At 37.5% G+C, this 24,103-nt stretch overlaps 1 protein-coding gene across 4 annotated transcripts; it reads right to left on the bottom strand.

Moving 5' to 3' along the window:
- Positions 1-2,258: 2,258 nt before the first annotated feature.
- clcn1b (chloride channel, voltage-sensitive 1b) lies at positions 2,259-23,966 on the bottom strand. 4 transcript variants are annotated; one of them, XM_047811782.1, is made up of 26 exons: positions 23,418-23,966; positions 22,337-22,443; positions 21,991-22,052; positions 21,536-21,648; positions 13,764-13,983; positions 13,453-13,584; positions 13,247-13,375; positions 12,088-12,221; positions 10,560-10,637; positions 8,709-8,787; positions 8,375-8,500; positions 8,170-8,254; positions 7,896-7,997; positions 7,656-7,740; positions 7,335-7,490; positions 7,067-7,136; positions 6,832-6,942; positions 6,532-6,745; positions 6,275-6,408; positions 5,740-5,921; positions 5,214-5,286; positions 4,571-4,647; positions 4,101-4,145; positions 3,896-4,000; positions 3,581-3,667; positions 2,260-3,101 (listed from the first exon to the last, which is right to left on the bottom strand). In XM_047811782.1, exons 4-26 carry the CDS (start codon positions 21,584-21,586, stop codon positions 2,718-2,720), a joined length of 2,859 nt encoding a protein of 952 aa, XP_047667738.1. In that variant the 5' UTR covers positions 21,587-21,648; positions 21,991-22,052; positions 22,337-22,443; positions 23,418-23,966; the 3' UTR covers positions 2,260-2,717. The 4 variants fall into 4 exon arrangements, with proteins under 4 accessions (XP_047667736.1, XP_047667737.1, XP_047667738.1 ...); XM_047811780.1 differs by lacking the exons at positions 21,991-22,052; positions 22,337-22,443; positions 23,418-23,966 and adding exons at positions 19,126-19,280; positions 19,365-19,451 and having other exon boundaries at positions 2,259-3,101; positions 21,536-21,883; XM_047811781.1 differs by lacking the exons at positions 21,536-21,648; positions 21,991-22,052; positions 22,337-22,443; positions 23,418-23,966 and adding an exon at positions 19,126-21,420 and having other exon boundaries at positions 2,259-3,101.
- Between the last annotated feature and the right edge of the window lie 137 nt (positions 23,967-24,103).

Below are 24,103 nucleotides of genomic sequence, written 5' to 3'. Positions count from 1 at the left end.
GAAAAATGCTGCATCACTGGCAAAAAAGAGAAAAAAATCCTGACGTGTGTTCATTTAAGATGTTTTCAGTTACATTTATGTAAATACTGCTAACCCTTTTCAGTTACTTCTTTATTTTTATACTATGTGTCTTGACTTCTGTTTGTAACACAACATGATTCACTGCTGGACATTTAAAGCCTGTATTGTACACAACAGATATAAGATATTGTCTTTGAGATCAGCATATGTAAATAAATCAACAGAAATATGGACATATTATCTAGAAACATGTTTTATCAGAATCTGGCTTCGGAGCGAAAGGGAAATGACCTCATAAAGAACTCAGGCCAATAAGAATGGACTAGGTGTCTTCCTGTTCGTCATAGTTACTGCTTACTCGAGTGGCTATGGCTGGACACACTGCGTGCTGAGTGTGTGATCTGCTACGTGTGTATGAGCTGATCTGGAACCAGTAAAGGACGACACAGTGACTCACTCATTCTTGCTGTGTGTGATCTATTAAAGAGAACAAAAGGACAACCACCAGGACCTGCTGCATATCCTGGCAAACTTCATTTGTTTGATTTATTTATTTATTTATTTTTTGGAGATCACTTCAGTTGACTTCTGAAGATTATGTGGAAGCCAAATACAATAAGATAAAATTGTTCATTGACTTGAAAGACTTTATTTATTGATTGATTATTTATGCAATGTTTGGACAATGTTTATTTTTGTACAGAATTATGAACCCTTCTCCGAGTATATGACAGAGCACATGTCATTCTTCTGAGCTCCTGAGACCGGCATGGAGACTGGAAACTTTGGAAGATTTTTAAGCGCGTGTGTGTGTTTGTGTGTGTGTCTACATATTGGCGGCGTTTTACTTAATCGTCTGTTAACTAAGGCTCCATTATCATTATATGCAGGTAATGCAAACAAACACTATGACAGTAGTGACATAAGAGCCAGTGTTTATAAGGCTTTCGTTTTTGTCAGTGCTTGTTATAAAGTGCTAATGAAGCTCAACTTATGAGTTTCCACTGTTGACCAGTCTTAGTGCCAGGCAGAAGGGAGCACTGAGTTAATGATATGTGCTCATTTATTTATTTAAGCATTATTTTGGAAGAGGACTTCTTTATCATTTAGCAATGTAGACACATTTGATAGAAATGACATCGCTCTTCATTAAGTCAGTGGCTGATTTCGTCTTAATTTTCTGCAACGTCAAATTTTACTCTGTAGAATTTTTACCCCCTGAATAGATATTTGTGAAGGAAAGAAGTTCAGGTGGAACCTTTTTCTCTGGGTTGCTCGATCAGTGTCATACTTTTATTTTGAATTCATTCAGTGCAATTTCAGTTCGTCCAAAACAGAATCCACACTAATTATATATTGGCTTGCATAACAGGGCTTAACTCATCATCACAGAAGCCATCAGGAGCTAATTATACCAAACACAAGACCGAAGAGTGATGTCATTTCCTGCTAGGTATTTTATTTCTTAATATGTAACATAAGAAATATGGATGAATATAGTAATAATCACAAACCAAATGTATTTCTTTGGTTATTACTGTTTGTGAGTGCAGATTGTGTGATTTTAAAACGTTTTTGTATGACTCTACTGCCATCTTTCAATATAACACAACATAATGGGCATGACTCTATAAACGGTTCTGTTTATGTTATCTCTATTTTTTTAAGTCTCTGTGTGCTTTTCTTTTTATTTCCCGTCTTTCTAACCCTGGTGTTCATTTTAATAGAGGAACACAAAGTGATCATAATTGAATTTTTGGTTTTGTTTTAAAAATCTATATAAAGTATGAACCATGTGATCCAAATATGTTTGAACCAGACAGATATGAATTCATTTGGATTTTATTTGGAAATGGACTTATTTGAATAAGTGTAAGTGGGAATTCGATCTGTGATGCCTATATCTATGCATGCTTGTCTGAAGGGTCTAATGACATGGTTCTTCCAGTGTGCTTTCAATTCTCTCTCCTTGTCTCTGTCTCGCACTCTCTTCTCTCTTCTTTCCTGAACGAGATTTCAAAAAATAAAACAACTCCCACCCATAGACAAATACCCTGTCCTGTTCTACACCCCTCCCCAAAATGACAATAATGAAAAATGACAAATAAACAAAGAAGAAATAAGTTTGTATTGTATTTATTTCCTGAAATAATGCATTTTTCAAAAAAAGAAAAAAGAAAAAAGCAAAGTCATTAACAAAATAATGAAATAAATAAGCAAAATAAAAAAACAAAAACAAAAAAAAACATCTTAATCACATTTGATGACACTGGGAATAATTCCATAATATTAATTTAATAACAATTTAACTGAATCATAATCAAGCAGTGTAATAAGGGAAGCAAAAATCTATAGCTTAAATTATTTGGAAGACAATTTAATGAATCATCAACTAATGGAAGAATTAAACATGCTGATTAGATCTAATGTTCAAGCACCTGCTTCTGAATAACAGACAAGAGGACACGCAGACAGTGAGACAGACTGATGGATGGCAGGTACACAATGTCCTGAGACAGGTGGGGAGAGACTTAGTATGAGAAAAAGGGAATCTGTATCAGATGTACAAAAATGTAAAAAAAAAACTTCACATCACATATTATATAATTCTAGCCCGTCTGCAGCTAAAGCTCACCGGAGTCTCAACAGAGACCTCTACAGAGAGTTAAGTTTGTGGAAGGAAAAAAAGACAGTCCTTAAACCAGTTCATCATCACTATCTTTCTCTCCTTTTGTCTCCTGTTTAGGCAAAGGATGGAGAGATGTGAGAGGGATGGAAGGAGAAGAGGGAGAGGACGTGGAGGATGGCTGCCCCTGAGCTGAATTATCAGAACTTCTGCTGTTGCTGTCTATGCTAACCTTGCACTCTGTGTCTCTGGACTCGGCTAATTTGGGTTCTGCTTCATCTTTTGTTTCTTTCTTTTCTCCCTCGCTCCATACCTCTTTGTCTTGAGTGGGAGAAGACGGGGCAGAATTCGGGTGGGGGTGCTCCTTGGCCTTACGGCTGGCATCTCTGAAACTGGCCAGAGGGGGGCGCAGACGCACGCCACTGCAGGTTGAACCTTCTATGGCCTTCTGAAGCTGTGGCAGAAACACATACTGTAGCATACATTGCACATACACAGTGACATTTCATGGCTTCATTCATCTTTAGTAACCGCGTTATCCTGGTCAGGTTTGCAGTGGTCCAAAGTCTATCCCAGAAACATTGGGCAAAAAGACTGGGGAAGACTTTACCTCAGATGGGATACCAGTCCTCGTAGGGCATCATGTACACACTCTTTTACACTTAGGGGTAAGTTAGAGTAGCCAATCGTCCTACCTGAGTGACACTGGACAGAGAATCTGGAGGAAACCTACATGAAAAAGGGGAGAACAAAACCTCCACCTACTCCACACTCCTGAGCCCCTGATCGAGCCAGAATCCCTGGAGCTTTCAGGCAGCAACACTATCCAACTGTCCCACCCATAAAACACTTAAACGTAATCATAATTCTGCTTTATAAAAAATAGAAAACAAAGAGAAATGAAACAAAATGAAGGATATGAGAGTGACTCACCTCTTTAAGTGCTACGACCCCAACTAATTTACCTATGCTGGTGACATAAGCATGACTGAGACCCAGCAGAGAGAAAAGAGTGTGTGTCTGAAGGCGAGAGACAGAGAAATGTAGGTATATATTAAAATCAAGTATAGGCAAGTATAGACATACAGTAATGACATATAGTAAAGGCCTTTCTTTCTGCCACTGTCTGGAAAATATGTTATCAACCAGATGTTAATGCAAGACCAATAAGATACATAATTAGTGTAGCTTTATTTAAGTTTTTCATTCATTAACAATGTTCCAGCCTAAATATTTACATTAAACTACCTTATGGAGCGATGTTCTTTCCACCAACTGAAACGGGGACGGATCGATGCGAATCTGATCAATATCAATCGGCTTATCCAGCTCAGCATCCTCCCAAGCTTTGATCTGTACAGGCCAATCAGAAGCAGCATCAGCGATGATGTTCTAATGACTGATTACATTATACAGAAAAGAGAGGAAGAAATAAAAGGATTGTTGCACTCACCTCATCTGGAGTCATGCTGTCTGTTACAGGAGCTGGTAATGCATCCTGGAAGAAGTCATAAAGAGTGTTTAGTTTTTACAGAACAATTGACAGAAAGACAGCATAAAAAAGAACACAAAAAAGCTTTATAATTCATGTTAAAAATAAAAACTGCATTTTTTCACTCTACTTCACAGCTATAAGTACTGTAGAGCATAATTGATGACAAATATGACAAATGGATTGCTGAGTCAGAGAAACAGTGGTTCAGTGGCCTAGAAAGCGGCAAACGACTAAATATGGCAGAAATGCTGCTGAAGATGCAGCAAAAGAAAATGGAAAAATTTGTCTCCACCTAGTGTTATACAGATACTGTGAAGATTTTGGCTTAAAGTGCTAAGTAAAAAATAAACACCATTTCAGAGCAAATGATCAACCAGGCCAATGACTTTCTACTTTTACTGTAATTCATGCATATGTGTGGGATGGACCTGTGACTCAGCCGGCTGTGACGAGGATGAGCTTGACAAGAGGCGATGAAGTGCGCTCCTCATGAACCCTAGTACACCTGTGATTAATCATAAGATCAGTCCAGACATGAACCGTTCTACTGAGGCTTTTTACAGATAGTAAAGAATTGCATATGCAGTGGTAAGTAATCAGGCCAGTCGGGTTGGGAACAACATAAATAGGGAACAACATAAAACGGTCTGTAATGCAGTGGGTGAGGAAACTAGTGGAAATGGCCTGCAGCGTGTTCAGAAAAGGGACAAGGGGACTAGAAGGAAAAGCCTGCTGTGCATTTGAGAATGAGATAAGATTACTAGAGAAATCAGCCTACAGTACATTTTAAAAAGGTAATAGAGGAATGAACGTGCCATGCACTGGAAAGGCAGAATAGAGGATTAGACATAAGAGGCTGTGCTGTATTTGGAAGAGAAACACTGCTACTAGAGAAAAGGGCCTGCAGTGTAATGGGGCATGGATCTAGGGTACTTGAGAAAAGAGCATGAAGTGCACTTGGTTTGGATAGTCCAGGAAATCTCTCATGTATATCTAACACTCTCAATTTTTTCATCAATTGTTGTAAGCAAAAGAGCATTGATAGCAATCCCACACCTGAGACAGACTCACCAGATGCTGCATGATTGGTGGGATCCCCCACGGTGTCCAGTGGGCCGTTGTGCTCCTCAGAGACTGTGTTTTCCTGCAAAGTAGTTTAAAGAGCACCAAAACAAGTAAACTGTAAACACATCTCATATTGATTTTTAATGGTAACATAAGCCTGATAAGGACAGGATTACTTTCTCTGGGTGACATTTGTAATAACATTTTTATTTCATTTTCTCTGAGAAAGAACCCACATGTCTGGATGGCTATTAATCTAATGTGAGCCAATCATGTTTCCATGGGGTTCTTTTTCATTTATTTCATTATATATGAAATGTATACCTGTAGTTATCATTAGAAATGTATAATTGTAGATATCATTACAATAACCCTTATATTTTCTTCCAACACACAAGGCAGGATCTGCTTGAAAAATACTGTCAATATGGTCAAAGTAGTGGAAAGAATGAAATTTACCCAGGTTCTTCAAATTGAATTACACTCAAGTTGTAGACTGTGCTGTGTAAATCCATCATGGCCCCAGTCTCACCTTTTCCTTGCTCTCCTCTCCTCCTTCTTCATCTACCAAATTGAAAGACTCCCAGCTGACCACTGACCCTGGACTGGACATTGCCTGACCTTGGTTTGTGATCCGTCTCTCTGCAGACATCCACCAGTCATAGGCTGCTTGAAGCTCACACCTCTCAATAGAGCCCAACAAAATCATTGCCTCTAGGAACAGAAATGTGTTACGATTATGTTGCATGTTCTGCTCCCTTAAATGCATTTGTTAACATGCATGAACATTTTATAAATACACAGTTATGCTCATTACACTATATCTGATGAGGTTTGAATGTAAAGGTCATTAAATCACATTGGATATTTATAACTGTTCAGCACACTATTCTTCAAAACTGGACAAACAAGTAAATACTTACTATTGACAATCAAACGATTTGTTTTTATAGAATACATTTCTTTGTCATTTTTTTTCTGTCCTAAAACTAAACAAACTTTTGCACTCAGATGTTTGCTAGTGTTGTATTTTCCCCTTTTGTACAAGCACACACACACAAGCTTACCATTAGAATCAACCACTGGGATGGTTTTGAGGGTAGTGGTCTGCAATAGGTGAAGAAGTTCACGATAGGTGGTTTGAGGAGACAAAAACTTCACCTTCTTCACCATGATGTCCTCCACACAGATATTATACTTACTGAGAGAACAGCAGAGGTCAGATATATCAGGTTAAAGGCTTGTCACTGAAAATTACTCATTGAAATGAATGAAATCATGGAGCGAAGAGATCAATGAGAAGTTATTCGGTGTGTGTGAATACCTGATGTGTCCAAAACCAAGCTCAGGCAGATATGGGAGCTTTTTGACCTGGATTATAGAATCATAGAGTGAAGGCTGCAGGCCCTGTGCCACCATGTTAGCCAGGATCACTGCCACCATCATGGGTAGAATGTGAGAGATCTGCCCAGTCAGCTCAAAACAGATCACTGCTGTCGAAACTGTGTGTGTGACTGCTCCGGTCATTGCTGCGGCACCTAGACAACCAGACATTCACACAAATGACCAAAAGCGTTGCAGTAAATAACATAAACTGAGGAGGTGATCCAAGATAGCTACTGACCAATGACAGCATAGCCTCCAGGTAGGATTCGGTAAACAATTCCATCAAAGAGAATGCCGTTCGGAAAAAGCGTGGCCATGATCTCTCCCACCAAGCGGCCAAACGAAGCTCCTAAACATTTAATATTTAAGCATCATAAGTACATGATTCAGTCAGGTCTTAACACCATCAAATACATTACTATTATGAAAAAAAAAAACTAATCTCAAGGCTAATCTCATTAAGGCTTACGAACCAAGTATAAAGACAGGCATGAAGGCGCCTGAGGGGATAGGCATCGTTGTTGATACTGCAGACATCCAAAACTGTGTCAGAGAGGAATAGAAATAACAAGAAAAAAAGAATAAACCCAAAGTTACTTTGCATTAAAATACAAAGCTCAAACAAAGATAAGAAGCAGTCAAAAAGTTGAAGCCATATTAAGAAATATTGCAGGGCCACATCATATGTATCGTACTGTATGTTACATTATTTGTGTACATAACATATGTGTAATTGGGTACCTTCATGATGAAAAAGAGAATGAGGATGATGAATATGCTGACTTCTGAATGGAACCAGGCGGTGGAGCGGCCCAACCCAGGTTCCAAGGAGGGGTCCCAGACTTTTGTCCAGGTGAAATTATCAAAAAGAGAGTTGATACACTCTCTCGGCATCAGCTACACAGGAACAGGGATGATAAAGTGACAGATTTTCAAATTTTGAAATAAAAGCAAGGTCAAGCACACAACCCATTTAAGTGTAGCTTATTAAAAACAGCTCTGAGCCATGAACTCACTAAACTCACTAAAGCTGTTGGGTGAATCACAGAGTGAATCACTTACCTCACCAGCCATAAACTGTCCGAAGCCTGGTGGAAATGTAAAGGTGGCAATGACGAGAGTCACCACACCGGGGTAAATCAACCGACTAAAACACACACACACAAATCCTGCTATAAAATTGCAGCAATCAAAGTAATATAGTGATGTATAACATATGCAAGTGGACAATAATAATTAAACATAGATTAATAGATAGAAAAAAAAAAACAGAATGCATGAATATATGGAATGATCTCTCACTATTTTGTAAGGAATTGAGTGAGTGCTGTTTGTCTTCTCATGAACAAAACAACTTGTCTGTTTAGATAAACAAAGAAAGCTCCCAGAAATCCACATGAGATCCTATAAGAAATACAGCATCATTCAGAAAGACTTTAAATACACACACACATCAATAGCCCGTTCAGCAGAATGAACTCTGATACAAAAACAAAATACGAAAATACAACTAGGAAATACAACTACCCATTCTCTGTTAAATAGAATAGTTCTGCATGTATCGTGCTGAACATACCCAATGACAGCAAACGCTGGGAGCTCCTGCAGGTCAAATGGAAAGTCCATCCGGAAATTTGTGCGGAACAGAGCTGTAATTGTGACTACGGGATAAGAGCAAACAGTGAAGCTCAGCAACAATAAAAATTATTCATCAGCTCAGTGAATTGTGAATTATGCATTTATATTGCCCCATTAAAAAAGATTTTGTGTGCATGCCCAACCAGAGTCTTTGTTCCACACAGACAGCACTCTGAATATAAATGCACTGAACGTAGCAGCGAAGTATCCTCTCCAATAATTCCTCACAGCAAAATAAGTGGATGTGACCTCAATACTGAACAACACACCTGCAAGGGAGAGAGACAGAGTGAGCGAGAGAGAAAGATAAGGAGTAACACACGAGTATAACATCTTTTATAGTACCTACTGTATGTCACCTATGCTATTGATTACTAGATGTAATATGATTAGGAGGGAATGATTTCTTTGTTAATGAAGAAAAGAATCTATTAAGTGAGGTGGGGAACAGCAAGAAGGAGCAAAAGTGTGTTTTACCTCCAAGAGGAGTGCCGAAACAGCAGCCGACCCCTACAGCACACCCCACGGTCAGAATATCAGAGTAACCATAGGGGTTCTACTGAGAGAGAGAGAGCCAGATAGAAGAATGAGGGTTATAGACGACTGAAGGGAGAGAGGAAAGTAAAGGAACAGCTGAGAGAGGCCGATGTTGTGGGTGAGAGGAAAATAAGTTGGGGAAATTCAAATGAAATGAGAAAAGGAGATATTTGGGATGAGAGAATAAAGTGAATAAGAAAAGAGGAAAATGGTGGGAAAACAAATGGATAAAGTATATAAAACCTTTCAGAGAACCCAGTGAGGAATTTCAACCAGTTAGGAGCAAATCTGAGGCCAAATTCTACACACACATCTCTCAAAACATGCACCAACTTTACATTAGCTGCTCTTAACATCTTATAATAAATATAATAATGTCTCTAGTGTAGATTGATAAATAGACAGGTAGGTAGAGAAAGAGAGAGAGAGAGAGAGAGAGAGAGAGAGAGAGAGAGAGAGAGAGAGAGAGAGAGAGAGAGAGAGAGAGAGAGAGAGAGAGAGAGAGAGAGACATTGCTGGTGTTGGGGAAAAGCTACAGTATTATTATGTATAATTATGTAATCTGGATGTTATTATAAATGTAATTATGGACAACTAACGTCAAGTTGGGAGATTAGATCCAGAGCCGAGCAGAGTTAGAGGAAGACCCCAGAGAATCACATTTCTCTTAACTCTTAACCCTCAGAAGCCAGTGTGTATATGCTACACATATATAATGCACTGTATATGAAAGCAGGAGTTACTTGCCTCCCAGGGGAGCACCGAAACAGGTGCCTACTCCCACTGCACACGCACACACCAGCAGGTCCTTAACATGGGCACTATTCTGGACAGGGTTAAGAAAACAGCTCAAAGGCAAACACACACAAGCCAGTAAACACAGTTAATATTCACACTATTAATGCAAAGAACAGTAGACAGGGACAAAACGCGAGGCAGAGTAAATAAGAGACATGGAAAGAGACAGAGGAGAAACAGAAGGACAGCAAGGGAAAAACTACATACATGACAAAACTATTCAGAACATAATACATGGCAGATGCAAGCATACATGTACCTTGCAGATTGTCAAAATGCTATGTAACAACATGAAAAGTATAATAGTATTATTGCTCTTAATCACTGCTTGGAGGTCAGAGTTGCCATCTGAGCCGAGTCCAGCAGTGACAGCTATTAGTACTGAGTGAGCCAGCATTAACATGCTCACATCAACGACTCACATCTAATGGTGGGTCATTTATTTATTTATTCACAGTCTTATAAGAAATGAACTAAACTATGCTCATGTTACATGCACATATGGAATGAACTACTTTGTTGGTACTTTGTTAATGTACCAGTGTCTCTGTGTAGTAATGCCTTTGTGGAATCATAAATCGATCATGAATTTGTATTGGAGGTTTTTTAAACAAAATCACTACGTGGAAGCTGACTTGCAATTAAACGATTTCTTTTTTAAAGTCTACTAGTGGCTCCTAACAGGTAGAATTGAAGAAGACTCTTAATTTACCAAGAATTTTAGTACTACAGTATAAGAAGCTCATAATCCTAGGCAGTTTAGGGATTTGTTGTTCGCTAACAGCAAATCATGCACATATTCTAAAAATGGGTAGGTCCAGCTACTAACAGCATAATTGTAGTGTGTTGGAAATATTTACTGACAACAAAATGGTATGTTGTCCCATTTTTTCATTCCTAATAAGAATGATAATAAAGGCATGAATAACCCACCATATATGCTGGTGCAGCTCAGCACTTAGACACAAACACAGTGCAGACCAGAGGCTTTACCTCATACACTCCTGTGAAGAAGGACATTATTCTACTCAGCACAGCAGCACAGATACTTGCAATGTGAACAAATGGGCCCTGGGGGGGGGGAGACAGACAGACAAGTGAAATTATTAGTCAGTATTCTGGCCTGGAAAATTGGCATGAACTTTCTGCTAACAGAGGTATCTGTTAGCTACTGTAACTAATAGCAATAGAATTCTTAATGCAATATTTGTTTCCAATAATTACAAATTGTAATATATATTCTATATAGTTTCTTTTTGGCAGGCTTTTCTGATGTAGAAAATGAAACAAAGGCAAATCACATTAGAGCTCTTTCTAGCTGTGAAATAATGTGATAAGGCAACTAACAAGATTCAAGTAAAGAAAAGCTTAAAATGACCTGATTGCAGATATGCGTGATCACCCCATAACTAATACTTTGTTACTAAAACACCTTTTGCTTGTAATACAGTGATCTTTTTGGGTGTGAGTCTACCAACTTTTTTTTACTATCATCATAATGAATCGTTGCCAATACAATACTATTGATGTATCAAAACAGCAATGAGATCTTCTGTGCACACCCTTCTCCAAGTTGTTCCACAGATGTAAAATAGGATTTAGATCTAAACTCAGTCTGGAGCATGCTAAATATTGATTATCTTCTCCTGAAGCCATTTCATCGATGACTTGGATTTGCACACTGGGTCATTATCTTGCTGGATCATTTTTCCTTCACCTTCAGAAACATAGAGAAGTTTTATGACAAAAAAAAAAGTATCCATAATTCCCTTTATTGTGACTAGAGACTATTGTGTCTTCACCATGGTTTAGTGCTCTTTAGGTGAAATGCTGTCATACTTTTTGTGCCATATATAATAAAGTTCAAAAATGGTCCCATAAGACCATAACATATTTTACCACATGGTTTGGGTTGATGCGGGTGAGCCTGGGTGTTGTTTTTTTAGTATTTTATTTTATTTTTTGTGAGAAAGGACTTACCCACCAAAGTTACCCACCATACCCTAAAGCCCAGACCTCATAACGAGCACTCATAAATTTTTTACACCACAATAACCTGTCATTTTACAAACAAGTATACAGTATGTATAAAATGTATACATTTTATATCTATTACAAGTATAAAATTACCAAGCAAAACAATAATCATTATATCCTGAATCCCTAAGAAACAAAACAAAGATCAGGTTTCATTGGTTATTTATTTAAAATATCATGTAATCTATCATATTTTACTACTCAGCTAATATTACCCAACACTGATCTGTCACCAGGTACTTGTGATTATAAATGTAAAATTACCCTTAATATAAAAATGTAAGCTATTTTTTATCAAAACATAGGATGACCAAAAATGCCTTTAGAAGTAAAGTAAATAGTAAAGACTTTTGATATAATATGCTGATAGATATTTTCTCAGAATAGCAGATGGGCTACAGCATTGAAGTGTAGAACACATTTACAGTATCATACATGTTTGAACAGAGTATTTATTTGAGCAATGACAGAAATTCAAAAAAACCTCTTTTCCCAAAGGCATGCCACTGCCCAGGCTTGCAGTCAGGCCAATGACTTTAGCCACAAAGGCTTTTAGAGTCAAATACTCCTTCAGCACCACTCCACGTAGAATGGTCTTCATCTCTGGTATACCAGAGCCTACATGAACGTTTAGAGGGAAGGCAAAAAACACAGAGGTAAAACCATGACAACAATCATACAGTGTGACCTTAGTATTTTAAGGTTATATAGTATAACAGTAGCATTAACTCAGTGTGATTTATATCTGGAAAAAAAATGCAGCTGCGCACAAAAATCTTTATAGAGGAAAATGTGTTTTGGAAATTGTAAATGGGTTTTATTGAAGCATCTTGCATAGACCTTATGTTACCACTTCAGGTACCAAAGACAAAATTCAAGAAAAAAATCTTCCCTTTAACCACCACATACAGTCTATGGAAGACTTTCCATAGCAACTCATAGCAAAATAAATCCTCTATACTGTACATTCAAAGCCTGGATTTACCCAAAATATTCATTGACCCTCTTCAGTGTTTAAGGACTGACCATAAAGGATTTAAAAGAATGAATTAAAATTCATAATGTTCTACATCCAATTTGGTCACTGTCAAATCTTTATCATCTAGGTCTCACAACAGCCAGTCATGGGCTAATATATTTATTTTATCCAACGGATCTTATATTTGGGCTGAACAAATGAGGGTATTGTTCGAGGCAGCATGAAACAAATTCACAATTTTCCAAGTAGTAGTCCAGAGCTTTAACCACTGAAGCATCAATACACAACACTTCTGATCGCATAATGCTAACTGTGACGTAATATCCGTGTGGAACGTAACATACTTTACTTTCACATAGAAGAACACAAACTGCCCCAATGTAGACAAACAGGTGACCATGACTAACTAGTGTCACATTCTTCCCACCCAAAATGCAGGTCCTATTAATCAATCTTAGATGAGATGGATGGTATTGGAATCACTGGAAGATCACAAGTTCAGTGAGAATCAAGCTTTCTCCATGATATCCATGATGTGGAATTTGGATTTCATTTAAGGAAAATAATGCAAAGAAAAATGTTGACAAAAATCTTTGGCCATGTTAAATAAATGATTTTTGAAATAGAGAAAGTAAACTAAATAATGAGAGCAAGCAGTACATACCTATAGCTTGTGGGGAGACCAAGTGGCAGAAGACAGAGGAGAACACAATGAGAATTATGGGATATGTGATCCAGGCCAGATACTGAAGTGGCACATTCCCTTTCAGCTCTGCATACATCCATTTGTAAGCTTTGGAAAAGAAGGGGAAGTCATAAAATCTCAGTTCCCATGAGATTTGTAGAAGAATTAAGAGCACAGTAGAGTACCTTGCAGGCTCTTAGCACTGGCATAGTCCATACTCCAGCTGACTAGAGCCATGGTGAAACCCAGCAGCACCAGGAAAATCCAGTCCTCCCCAAGCTTTGTTATCATATACCTCTGGACCCGCTGCAGGCAGTCTGCAGAACAATGTCCCCATCAGATAATGTGGACAAAAATCACTATTAAACACTAAGGATGAATAATGTAACATTCTAGTCTCGTCTGACTATAAAATCTATGGTCAGTTTCGCTTAAGACTGGTTTAAGTAAAGAGGGAGATGATCCTATATCAGATATGACATCAGGAACTCCTCACCTTGGCATTTTGAGTAAGGTTGGGGTTTTTTTATCGAGGAGGAGTGGCTTAATCCTGGGGTCATGGGTCCTGTTTCTAAGGAGACACGATGCGCTCGGCCGTACCCTCTCCTGATTGCCCTAGCATGGCCGGCATGTTTTTTTAATTGTTTCTCGGTTAGCAGCCGTGTAGCCTCCTTCTGGGCAATACTACCCAACTGCTCCCTGTACTCTCCATACAGCTGAGAATAAAGAGTGTGAGATGACAAAGAGATGGAAAGAAAAGCAAAGAGAATTGAAAGAGCTTTTCTGAAACGACAGTTTACAGGTTAGCTATAATAAATTAATAGTAACTGGGAAATACATCTGAGGATATCTAGAATTAAAAATGTGCGACACTCCTTTCTTGCAAACAAGTCACTTAGAAGGTCAGGTTAGAAATCATATTTACAGCTGTGGGTGTTTGTGTATGTGTAAGGATGGTGCACTCAAGTGTACTTTAGTGTCACTCTAAAATAGGCCCAGGCTGGCAGAGCTGCATGAATATGAGATCCCCAGATCAACAGTCTCAACACATGCCTCAGAACCAAACACACACACACACACACACACACACACACACACACACACACACACACACACACACACACACACGATCACACCTTAATTAGTTGCTGACACATAGTTCTTGGCAAGTGACATACACAAATGAAAGGAAATATGGCCATCGCCATAAAGAAGAAAGTTTATTAAAAAAGATATTTTTCACCTCTTCTCTGTTTCATTCGCACACTTATGATGGGCATAAAATGTCTACACACCTTGTTTTTTTGGGGGAAAAAACTTTTCACCACCCTGCCTCGACCACCAGGCAATACTATAGCTATGGTCTACTTGTGGTGATGAGGTTTTTTTTGCACCGAACATACCTTCTAGAATTGGTCTCATCAGACCGAAATATATTTTGCCATGTGGTTTGGCAAATTATTTTATACTCCGCTTGATATATAAATTCTTACAGAAAAAGCTGATATTTATTTGGGGTTAATCAGAATATTGTTAATGTCAGCTGTATGATAATTACATTTAAACACGAGATTGAATGTGATTCGATCATTTGGAACACAGACACATCCCCAATTGTAATATTCTACAAAAATCTAAATAATTCTACAATAGCAGACCAAATATCCAAAATAATCAGTTTCTTGTTATTTTTAAGTAGGTAGATTGTATATACTAATGAACTGATAAACAACTGTTATAAAGATAACTGTTTTCAAGTCATGTTTCTTTCTAACATTTCTTTACTGACCCAAAACCAACAGCATGCATTTAAATACAAATTAGGCAATTTACAATCACATACAGTGTAAGTGGTAATTAACAACTGCAAATTATACACTTATATTTATTATTAAGATAAATAATCAATCAACAATTTATGTGTGTACAACTTGTGTATTCTGATACCTTTCTATCAGAGCCAATGTTGACTTTTTCAGCAGTTTGTGTTACAGTAGCTCTTCTATGGGATCAGTAATGACCAGTAATGACCCTGACGCTGGATCACCAGTTGTCCTTCCTTGGACCACTTTTGGTAGGTACTAATGACCTGCATACCGGGGAACACCACACAGTAGCTGCCTGGTTTTTCCAACCATTTTTATCAGTTTACAACCATTTGACTTCTGGTTTTGATGTTATAGCAGATCGTGTTCGTGATTATGTTCCTATTTGAACTGATTAAGAGTGTTACATTTTACACATACTCACACGCACACACACAGTACTGTTCAAAGGTCTTAGAAGTAAACACTAAATTTATTGTCAATTAGTTTCATTTATATTTAAGTTTAATACATTCTCTTAAATATTCTGTTTTGCTTTTCAATACAGAAATTGACTGATGAGAGAAATAAAAATGTTACAAAATTCTTCTGAGTATCTGAGCCTACCTTCTTTAAAGACGTTCTCATAGGCATTCTGTATTTAGACTAGGTTGCTCTAAAACTGAGAAACTGTCTCTCTCTCTCTCCCTCTTTTTTCTCTCTCACAGAGAAAGAGGAGAACATTGAATGTAAACACATAAAGGGACAAAAAGGTGCTTAAATAGATAAAAACATATAGTAATAGTAAAAGAGAACATAAGACATATAATATAGCTGTTGAGCTACAATAATGGATACATTTTTTTTGGAGTTTAATAATAAATTTTAAATGAATAATGACGTTTGAATAAAATCATTTGAAAGAGAGATGGTTGTGTACAACTGTGTGCATGTGTGTGACCAAGATTGACTTCATCGTTCTCTCTTTCATCTTGTCTGTTGACGTGTTTGTATGGTTGGAGGACAGAGGTAATTCACAGACCTTCACACAGCGTGAGAGAAACTTTTGTCTGAGAACAAAACGGTATTTAATGCCATCTTTCTCTCAATGGCATGTTTTCTTTCATGCTACACAAGTTGCATATCCTTACATTTTGGCCACACAACACAGGAATATTAATTAAATTGACCTAAATACTTCACAAATAGGATTCATATTCAAATCTACTTTTTACAGCTGGAGCCCTGAGTCTTATTGTGTATATTGCAGATAGAAGTCCCTGAACTATTTCCTGTGAACAACACCTAGGCTTTTCCATGTCGGTGTTAAGCACTCAGTGTTCTGGACTTCCTGTGCAGTCACAGCTGTTCAACAAAACCTGAGTCTACTCATTAGATAATGACCTATCAAGGGAATTAAAGCACAGATAACTGTTTTGTTACATGTTATAATACAGGTTTTGTCTGGAAAAAATAGTGATTTGTTAAAGGTAATGACTGAATAACCAGAATTAATAAACATGTTTTTATAGCTTTTAACGTTACAATCAATTTATTAAATGCAGATTTCTTCTTGAAAGCAGAATATGATCATAAAAATGATTATATTATGACTCATTGTATTACGATTACTAGGAGTTACTGTAGCAAATATTGAGAATATATTTAGTTGTGTTTCGTAGGGTCACACGAGTCCAAACATGACCAGGGGTGATTTCTCATGTGAGATTAAACTTAATTTGGAACAAGGTCGAGTGTGATAAGAAGTCAGTTTGTGGGATAGTTTAAAAACAGTTGCCACCTATCAAATAATCAGAATTAAAATCCAATCAATCTTATTTCTGCAAATACAGGCTCTGGCAAACTATGGGAATGTTTTAGTGAAACTAAGTTACATGAACAATGGACATCCTTCTCTCTGTTGTTCTCAGGAGAGCGCTTCCACTCTCTGAAGGCCAACACAGAGAAAATGACGAGGAGCTTTTCCCCCACCAGTCATTCAGGCCATAAACCCAGACAGCACACATAACTAAAGCCTGAACTGGACCTATTTGCACATCACTCATTATCAGCCTTCACAGCACAAACGTTTGCACATACCTGCACTTCATTCAAAACACAAGCTTACTGTTTTTTTTTCACATTTTATATAAAATCTATTTTTTCCTTTCCTCCTTGTATAGAAGTACATACTGGTTGATATTTTATTCTGTTATTATTCTATTTTCTGTCACACACAGTAAAAAAAAAAAATCAATTTGGAGCAAAAGCAATTGAGGACAGTCAAGCTTTTCAATTTTAAGTTACAGCATATTGATTACGGCATGTCTGTAAGACATGCTGAATAAATTACAAAATAGATCAAAACAGCCATACTGAATACATTGCAAATCAAAGAATTGCATGCTGTTTGCTCAACAGTCAACTTACTTCCCCAAACAAAACAAAAAGGTCTTTATCAAAATTTTTGAGGCTAGTTTTAGGTCTTTTTAGGTCTGCTATTATACAGATGGTAGTTGGTCTGAGAAATAAAAACCGGAATGCTCCTTTGACTATTGATCTTTATTGTATAGATGAATTTGTAAGTAGGGTTATTCATCCCTAATTTGTAATTAAGGAAGAAAAACAGTACATTTATTTAAATATAAAGTATATTTTTTAAATGTATATAACACATGTATAACATGTTCAGATACATTTGGCACCTTACTCAATACTAATAAATACTTTTAAAAGCTTTGAAAATAGTTTTAAGAGACATGGTTAATTTTGACCTGAAAAAGAAGCTGGAAACTTGACTCGAACACAAGACAAGGGTTAAGATGACTTTTAGGAGTTATTTTAGGGTCTGTGGCTGAGAAAATAAAATAAAAAAAAGGTAGTAGAGTAGCAGAGCAGCCAGACAGTAACACTGAACAGATGAAAATTTCTAAAACAAGGAAACAGAACTATTAATTATTTGTCTGATACTGAAGATGTGATATCTTAATCTTATTCACTTGTTAATTATACTGTGTGATATTGAAGCATGAAGGGCAACAGCAGTGTCTGTGCTATGTATTATCATATAAGGTTTTTATATCACAATAAGTATAATCATGAAAATTCTAACAAACCACACACACACACACACACACACACACACACACACACACACACACACACACACACACACACAATAGTTTCTGCTGAAAGCTGAATATGACAAAGCTGTTATCTGTTCCGTCCAATAAATATTTAAAGATGGAAGACAAGGAAAGGAAGGAAAGCAGTGAGACAGAGCGTGTTGCTCATGTGGACATAAGACATGAAGGTCACACTGTCTTTGAGAGTTAATTAAAACTATAATAATCATGCATTCCTTTAGGTGAGTCCTCTGTCTATGTGTGTGTGTCATGATACAATCTGACCCATTCACTGAAAGATTAGATACACACACACACACACACACACACACACACACACACACACACACACACACACACACACACACACACACACACACACACACACACACACAAATATTAAAAGAACAAACATAACACAAAATTCTTCAAACAAATGAACTTCTCGGTAGCAAACTGTCCCACAATATGTGATAGAAATTCAAAAAATATCATTTTTTAATTTGATATGACAACACATTAGTCTCACAATCAGCTATGAAACTCTGTAAAGGAAATGATCCGATTATTTCATAAACAAAATAAAGACATGCTCAAGTACAGACACTTCAGCTCTGATTTAATCAGCTATACATTATACAACTGGGAACAATTCATCGCTGTGATACAGGAAAGAAAGTGAACAGCATAAAAGAACTGTAAAGTGACCCAGATCCTAACATAATGAAATTTAAACTCTTTGTTTAGCGCACATCATTGACAAACATTACCCTGTAAAAATGACATGGCATCTTACAATTAGCAGTGCAAATGACTTTAAATGAATGAAACAGCAATTATAATGTAACAATTCCATTATAAAATAACTCATATAAATTCCTGGGTCAATAAATAATTATAAAAAATAAATCTTATATTAAATTCTTACCAGAATTTGATCTAAATTCATTACAGCCTCAGAGGCTTCAGTACAGTCGCTCATCCTGCTCGCCGTTCCTCTCTCTCTCTCTCTCTCTCTCTCTCTCTCTCTCTCTCTCTCTCTCTCTCTCGCCACTTTTTATCCCCAATCGTTGTCCCTTTAACCTTCAGAAAATATTCAGGTATTCGTAATTGTACCTGCCTTCTGTCTGTCTACTGTATATATAGGTAGGAAACTACATCACCTACAATGCAGTTGTGATTAATGTCCTGTTTCTGTAGTTGACAATGTGCTGTCAGCAACATTTAATACACAGGGCAGGAGTTCCACATGACCTGTTCATCAATCAGATGAAGAAAAAAAACTATAAATGGGTTATGTTGTGTTTGTTCATACTGTACATTAACAAAATTCTTTTTTTCCATTTGTTACAGATTCTGCATCTTAAATACACTTGAGTAGCATCTTTCACCAAGATTACCAAGATTTATAGACGTCTGTAAAAGAAACCACAATACCTAATTCATTCATTTTCTTTAAAATAAATACATTAATACATAAAAACACTAGAGCACTTGTAGTGGTACAAAAATGATTCTGATATTATATATTATTATTCTTATAAATAGTAGTAGACAGACAGACAGACAGACAGACAGACAGACAGACAGACAATTAGATAGTGTATGATTAAATTCAAAACAATTCTTTAGTATTCTACTTGTTTAATGTAAGGCAGGATAGAATAATAATAAAAGCCTTTCTGAGATTTGAACTATCTCTATATTTCTAACCTCTGAACCAACATGGGCAAAGAAAAACAATCCTGAAGTTTTGTACAATCCTGGTACAGCTAAATATACAAAACTGTATTTCAAATCATTTGTGTCAGCATTAAACAACAGACTAGCACACAAGCCAACTCTGAGTGTAATGCGGAATGTAAAATAATTTACCCAGCCACAACTTTCTCCAAATTTAGTAATAAATCCCATTGAGTGTGAATGCTCTCAGGTGAAAAGCATCACTGCTTTGATCACAAATCCTGGAGGCTTATACTTTACCAACGTTCAGCAAACCACAAATGAACATAACATGCCAATTTCATTACTAGGCACAAACAAACACACACGTGCACAGAGAACATGTATATGTTTCAAATAAGAAAAAATGCACCGGTTTACTTTGACTTATAATACAGAGATCAACACAACCATAAAGCCTATTTATAGAGCTGCTGACAGAGCTTTATGCCGATTGGAGTCATTCTCTTTGCAGGTATCTCTGATATGTGTGCGCATGTAGGTAAAGAAAAATAGAAGGACAGACTACTATCACATTCTGCTTTTGAACAGCACAATGAGTGGGAGGCAAGTGGATTGTCTGAGAGTGTGAATGCGGTCAGAAAACCACAGTATAGGGACAGAGGAGGAGAGGGCAAGGCTAGACATGACAGCACTTTCGCACTAATCACAAATACACAAGTCTCTCCAACACTCAATTCCTTTCCAACACAGAATTTCATTTCATCCTGCTCCTCTCCCCTCCTTCCCTGGTACCCCAGGGCAAAAGCCAGGCCATGTGCTGTAATTAATAAGCTGAGCCCATGCTTTCTGCAGCTCTATGTTGAAGAGAATTGGTATATTTAACCTGCATGCTCAGGTTTCCGCTCGCACACGGCCACACAGATGTGGAGCGTGTGTTATAGTCAGCACTCGTACTCACACACAGCTAACAAGCCGAACGAAGCAACTACACAGCTACTGATCACCATGTAATACACTTTATACGTCCCTGACGGTGTTCATTCAATTCAGCTGTAAAATGATTCACAGCTTACAATAACAACCAGAATAATGAGTACTCATTTGAGTGGTTAATACTGTAGTTTATAAAGGGGGGAAAAGAATCCCAAACAAAACACAGCTAGAGATGCTCTGATTGTTAAAGCAAATGATCGAAGGACTGACATTAAAAGCTGAAGGCCACACACAAAAAAAGAGCAAGTTAAGATATTTACTTAATTTTGGTTAGTGTACTAACATGCAGCAGGAGGAACCACAAGAAACATCCAAATTACAGCCATAACCAACAAGTCACTTGTGCAGGTTCGAGCCACCACACAACTACTTTCAGAAAGCTCTCGATATGTCACCATTCAGAACAGAATGGAAAATCAATTAAAGTGTGAGATATTGGAGACCAGCACTTTAAAGGCCATATTTAAAGTTAGTTCAGTTTGGTACAGTAGATAAGACTTCATGTAATCACAGTTCATCCCAGCAAGAGCTCCACACACAGCAAGTCAACAACGTACCTGAGAACAAAGTAACTCAACTGACAGGAAGAGATACAGTGGAGAGAGAGAGAGAGAGAGAGAGAGAGAGAGAGAGAGAGAGAGAGAGAGAGAGAGACTGACCAGGGTCTGCTGATATCTCAGAGCTTTCCTTTGCGATGCATCGGCAGCCATCGACAAGCTTACACTGAGCCAAAAATAAACATACACACCGTCCTGCTCCTGTATTACAGCGCCTGGAACACACAAACACACATATACACTCACACACACACACACACACACACTCTGCTCTTTCAACAAGTAGAACTATATAGTCTTGATCCTGTGATACACCACCTGTAACAGGAAAACACATCAAAATAACTAGTCACACTTGTGTTATAGCTCCTACATGGTAAACACTTACTGCCGGTTTTGTGTAATATGACACACACACACACACACACACACACACACACACACACACACACACACACACACACACACACACACACAGAGTATAGACATACATGCCATTTCTGTTTGAATGAACAATACAAAATAACACATCGAATACAAACATGCAGGTCACGTACCTGAAAATCCCAGGACATGCCAAGAAATAGATTAAAAATAGAAGAATGGAATTGTGTAAGGTCTTATCATCGACATCCACAGCACGTCAAGCAGATGTGAGGTGAACGATGGAGATTAGGACAAAAAGAAAAAGATGTAGTTAACAGACAGAAAGGGAGGGAAAGTGAAAATGTGAATTTATGTATGTTTTTTCTCAAAAAGAAAAATATCTATTAGAGAAGATAATAATAGAGAGGTATTAAATTACACACCAAAAATGTGACAATATTAAAGTGATAAAGATTTTGTAAATAACGAGTGTGCTTGCAGGAATGAATCTGACAGGTAAGATAAATCTTTCTTTACTTTTACTTTCAAACGTCTCGCTCCTTCATTGTGTCTGGCACCCTGAGCTCCTCTGACAGCAGGCTGTCTGCATTACCTCACACCAGGTCCTTTACAATCGTGCTCCCCTGCAGAAAGAAACTGAGGAAAGTCTTACTCACATCTCAAATCTCTAACATCAGTTTAAACTTTCGCTTCGCACAATTCTATTCTTTTATTCAACCTTATAAATATATATGTATATATGTATATATATACAACCTTATTAACCACATAAACTGTGCACATATACGTATAAATCAGGTGCTATATTATAGGGTTGGATTAGCTGTGTAAATAAATAAGAAATGTGTGTGTCCATGATAAATCACTAGAGAGATAATTGTTTAGCTATTTCTGCCTTTAATGCTAGCCTTGCACCATGCCCATTGGCATCGTACCAGCATATTAACCAACCCCTCCCGCCTGGATTTCCGTTTTGCTTCCTCTCTGTTCCCTTCAGACCAACATGGGAGTTTTTTGGAGAGGACACTGCTTCCCTTTAGGGTGCCCCTGTAACCTGATGAGGGTCTGTGTGTGTGAGTGTGTTTGGGCAGGGGTGGGAGTCTCAGCAACTTTCTCCTCATCACAGAGCAGGAAGCTGAGACACACTGTTCAGGGGCAGAGCCAACATTCCCCCCCCACCACCCATCCACCAACTCTCACACACAATCTTTAAATATGACTTGACTTGTATATTAAACCGCAGACATGATTAGTGACTGATGGACTAGCCCTTTATATACTCAGGTATTTCCTATCAAGCTGTGATGGTCTCAACCATAAATCACTGTGCGTGTGTATGTATGTATGTGTATATATATATATATATATATATATATATATATACATACACACACACACACACACACACACACATATATACGTATATATATATATATATACGTATATATATATATATATATATATATACGTATGTATATATATATATATATATATTTTTTTTAAGGAGGTTTTGAGCAGATTTTATCCAATACTATACTATAATATATATCATTAAGCTAAACAGCAAAAAGTAAAACGGGAATAAATTCAAACAAACCATTTAAATTGATTCAAATGTCATCCATGTGTTTTTCTGTGCTGGAATCCAAATGTATTCCAAAACCTTAGCAAAAACACAATGGCAAAATGGCCTGAGGGCAGATAGGACACTGTGCACCTTACAATCTACACACCGTTATAGACATGAAAACATGACAGCAAGCAAGCGTAAAGTGATCAAGAGTGAATCACAGCGGTGGTGGTCATTCCATCAGTCACAAGAGGACAGCAAGGCCACACAAAAAAAAAGCAGAAAATGGACTCCAGCGGAAAGAAGACAGAGAAAGCACATCAGGGACTGGTGCAGACAAACTGAAGAGATAAAGAGTACACAGTAAACTACATTCTTAAGCATTGGAAATTTACATTTACAGCATTTGGCAGACGCCCTTATCCAGAGCGACGTACATAAGTGCTTAAATATCTAACATTGAATACATTAATACTAAATTCTGCTCTTCAAGAGACAGATTAGAACCAAATGAAATAGAATTCTAATTTATTTACTGAGATAAAAGAATATAAGCACTGCACTCGCATACAGACAACACTGACCAACCTACTACAGTCCCACCCACCACCCACCCCGAACACACACACACACACACACACACACACACACACACACACACACACACACACACACACACACACACACACACACACACACACACAATTAAGGTA

This window comes from Tachysurus fulvidraco, chromosome 3, assembly GCF_022655615.1.
Source record: "Tachysurus fulvidraco isolate hzauxx_2018 chromosome 3, HZAU_PFXX_2.0, whole genome shotgun sequence".
In the NCBI taxonomy this organism is placed as follows: Eukaryota; Metazoa; Chordata; class Actinopteri; order Siluriformes; family Bagridae; genus Tachysurus; species Tachysurus fulvidraco.
This window is presented reverse-complemented; position numbering and strand designations above follow the sequence as displayed.

Bases quoted from the DNA above. Each gene is read 5' to 3' on its own strand.
- clcn1b (XM_047811780.1), bottom strand. From the start codon at position 19,179: ATGAGCGACTGTACTGAAGCCTCTGAGGCTGTAATGAATTTAGATCAA. The intron at 8,788-10,559 runs GTAAAGCCTCTG...CTCTCTCAGTAG, and splicing joins TCTTCACAGGAGTGTATGAG to AACCCCTATGGTTACTCTGA. The intron at 7,137-7,334 runs GTACCCAATTAC...TCTCTGACACAG, and splicing joins TTCTCTTTTTCATCATGAAG to TTTTGGATGTCTGCAGTATC.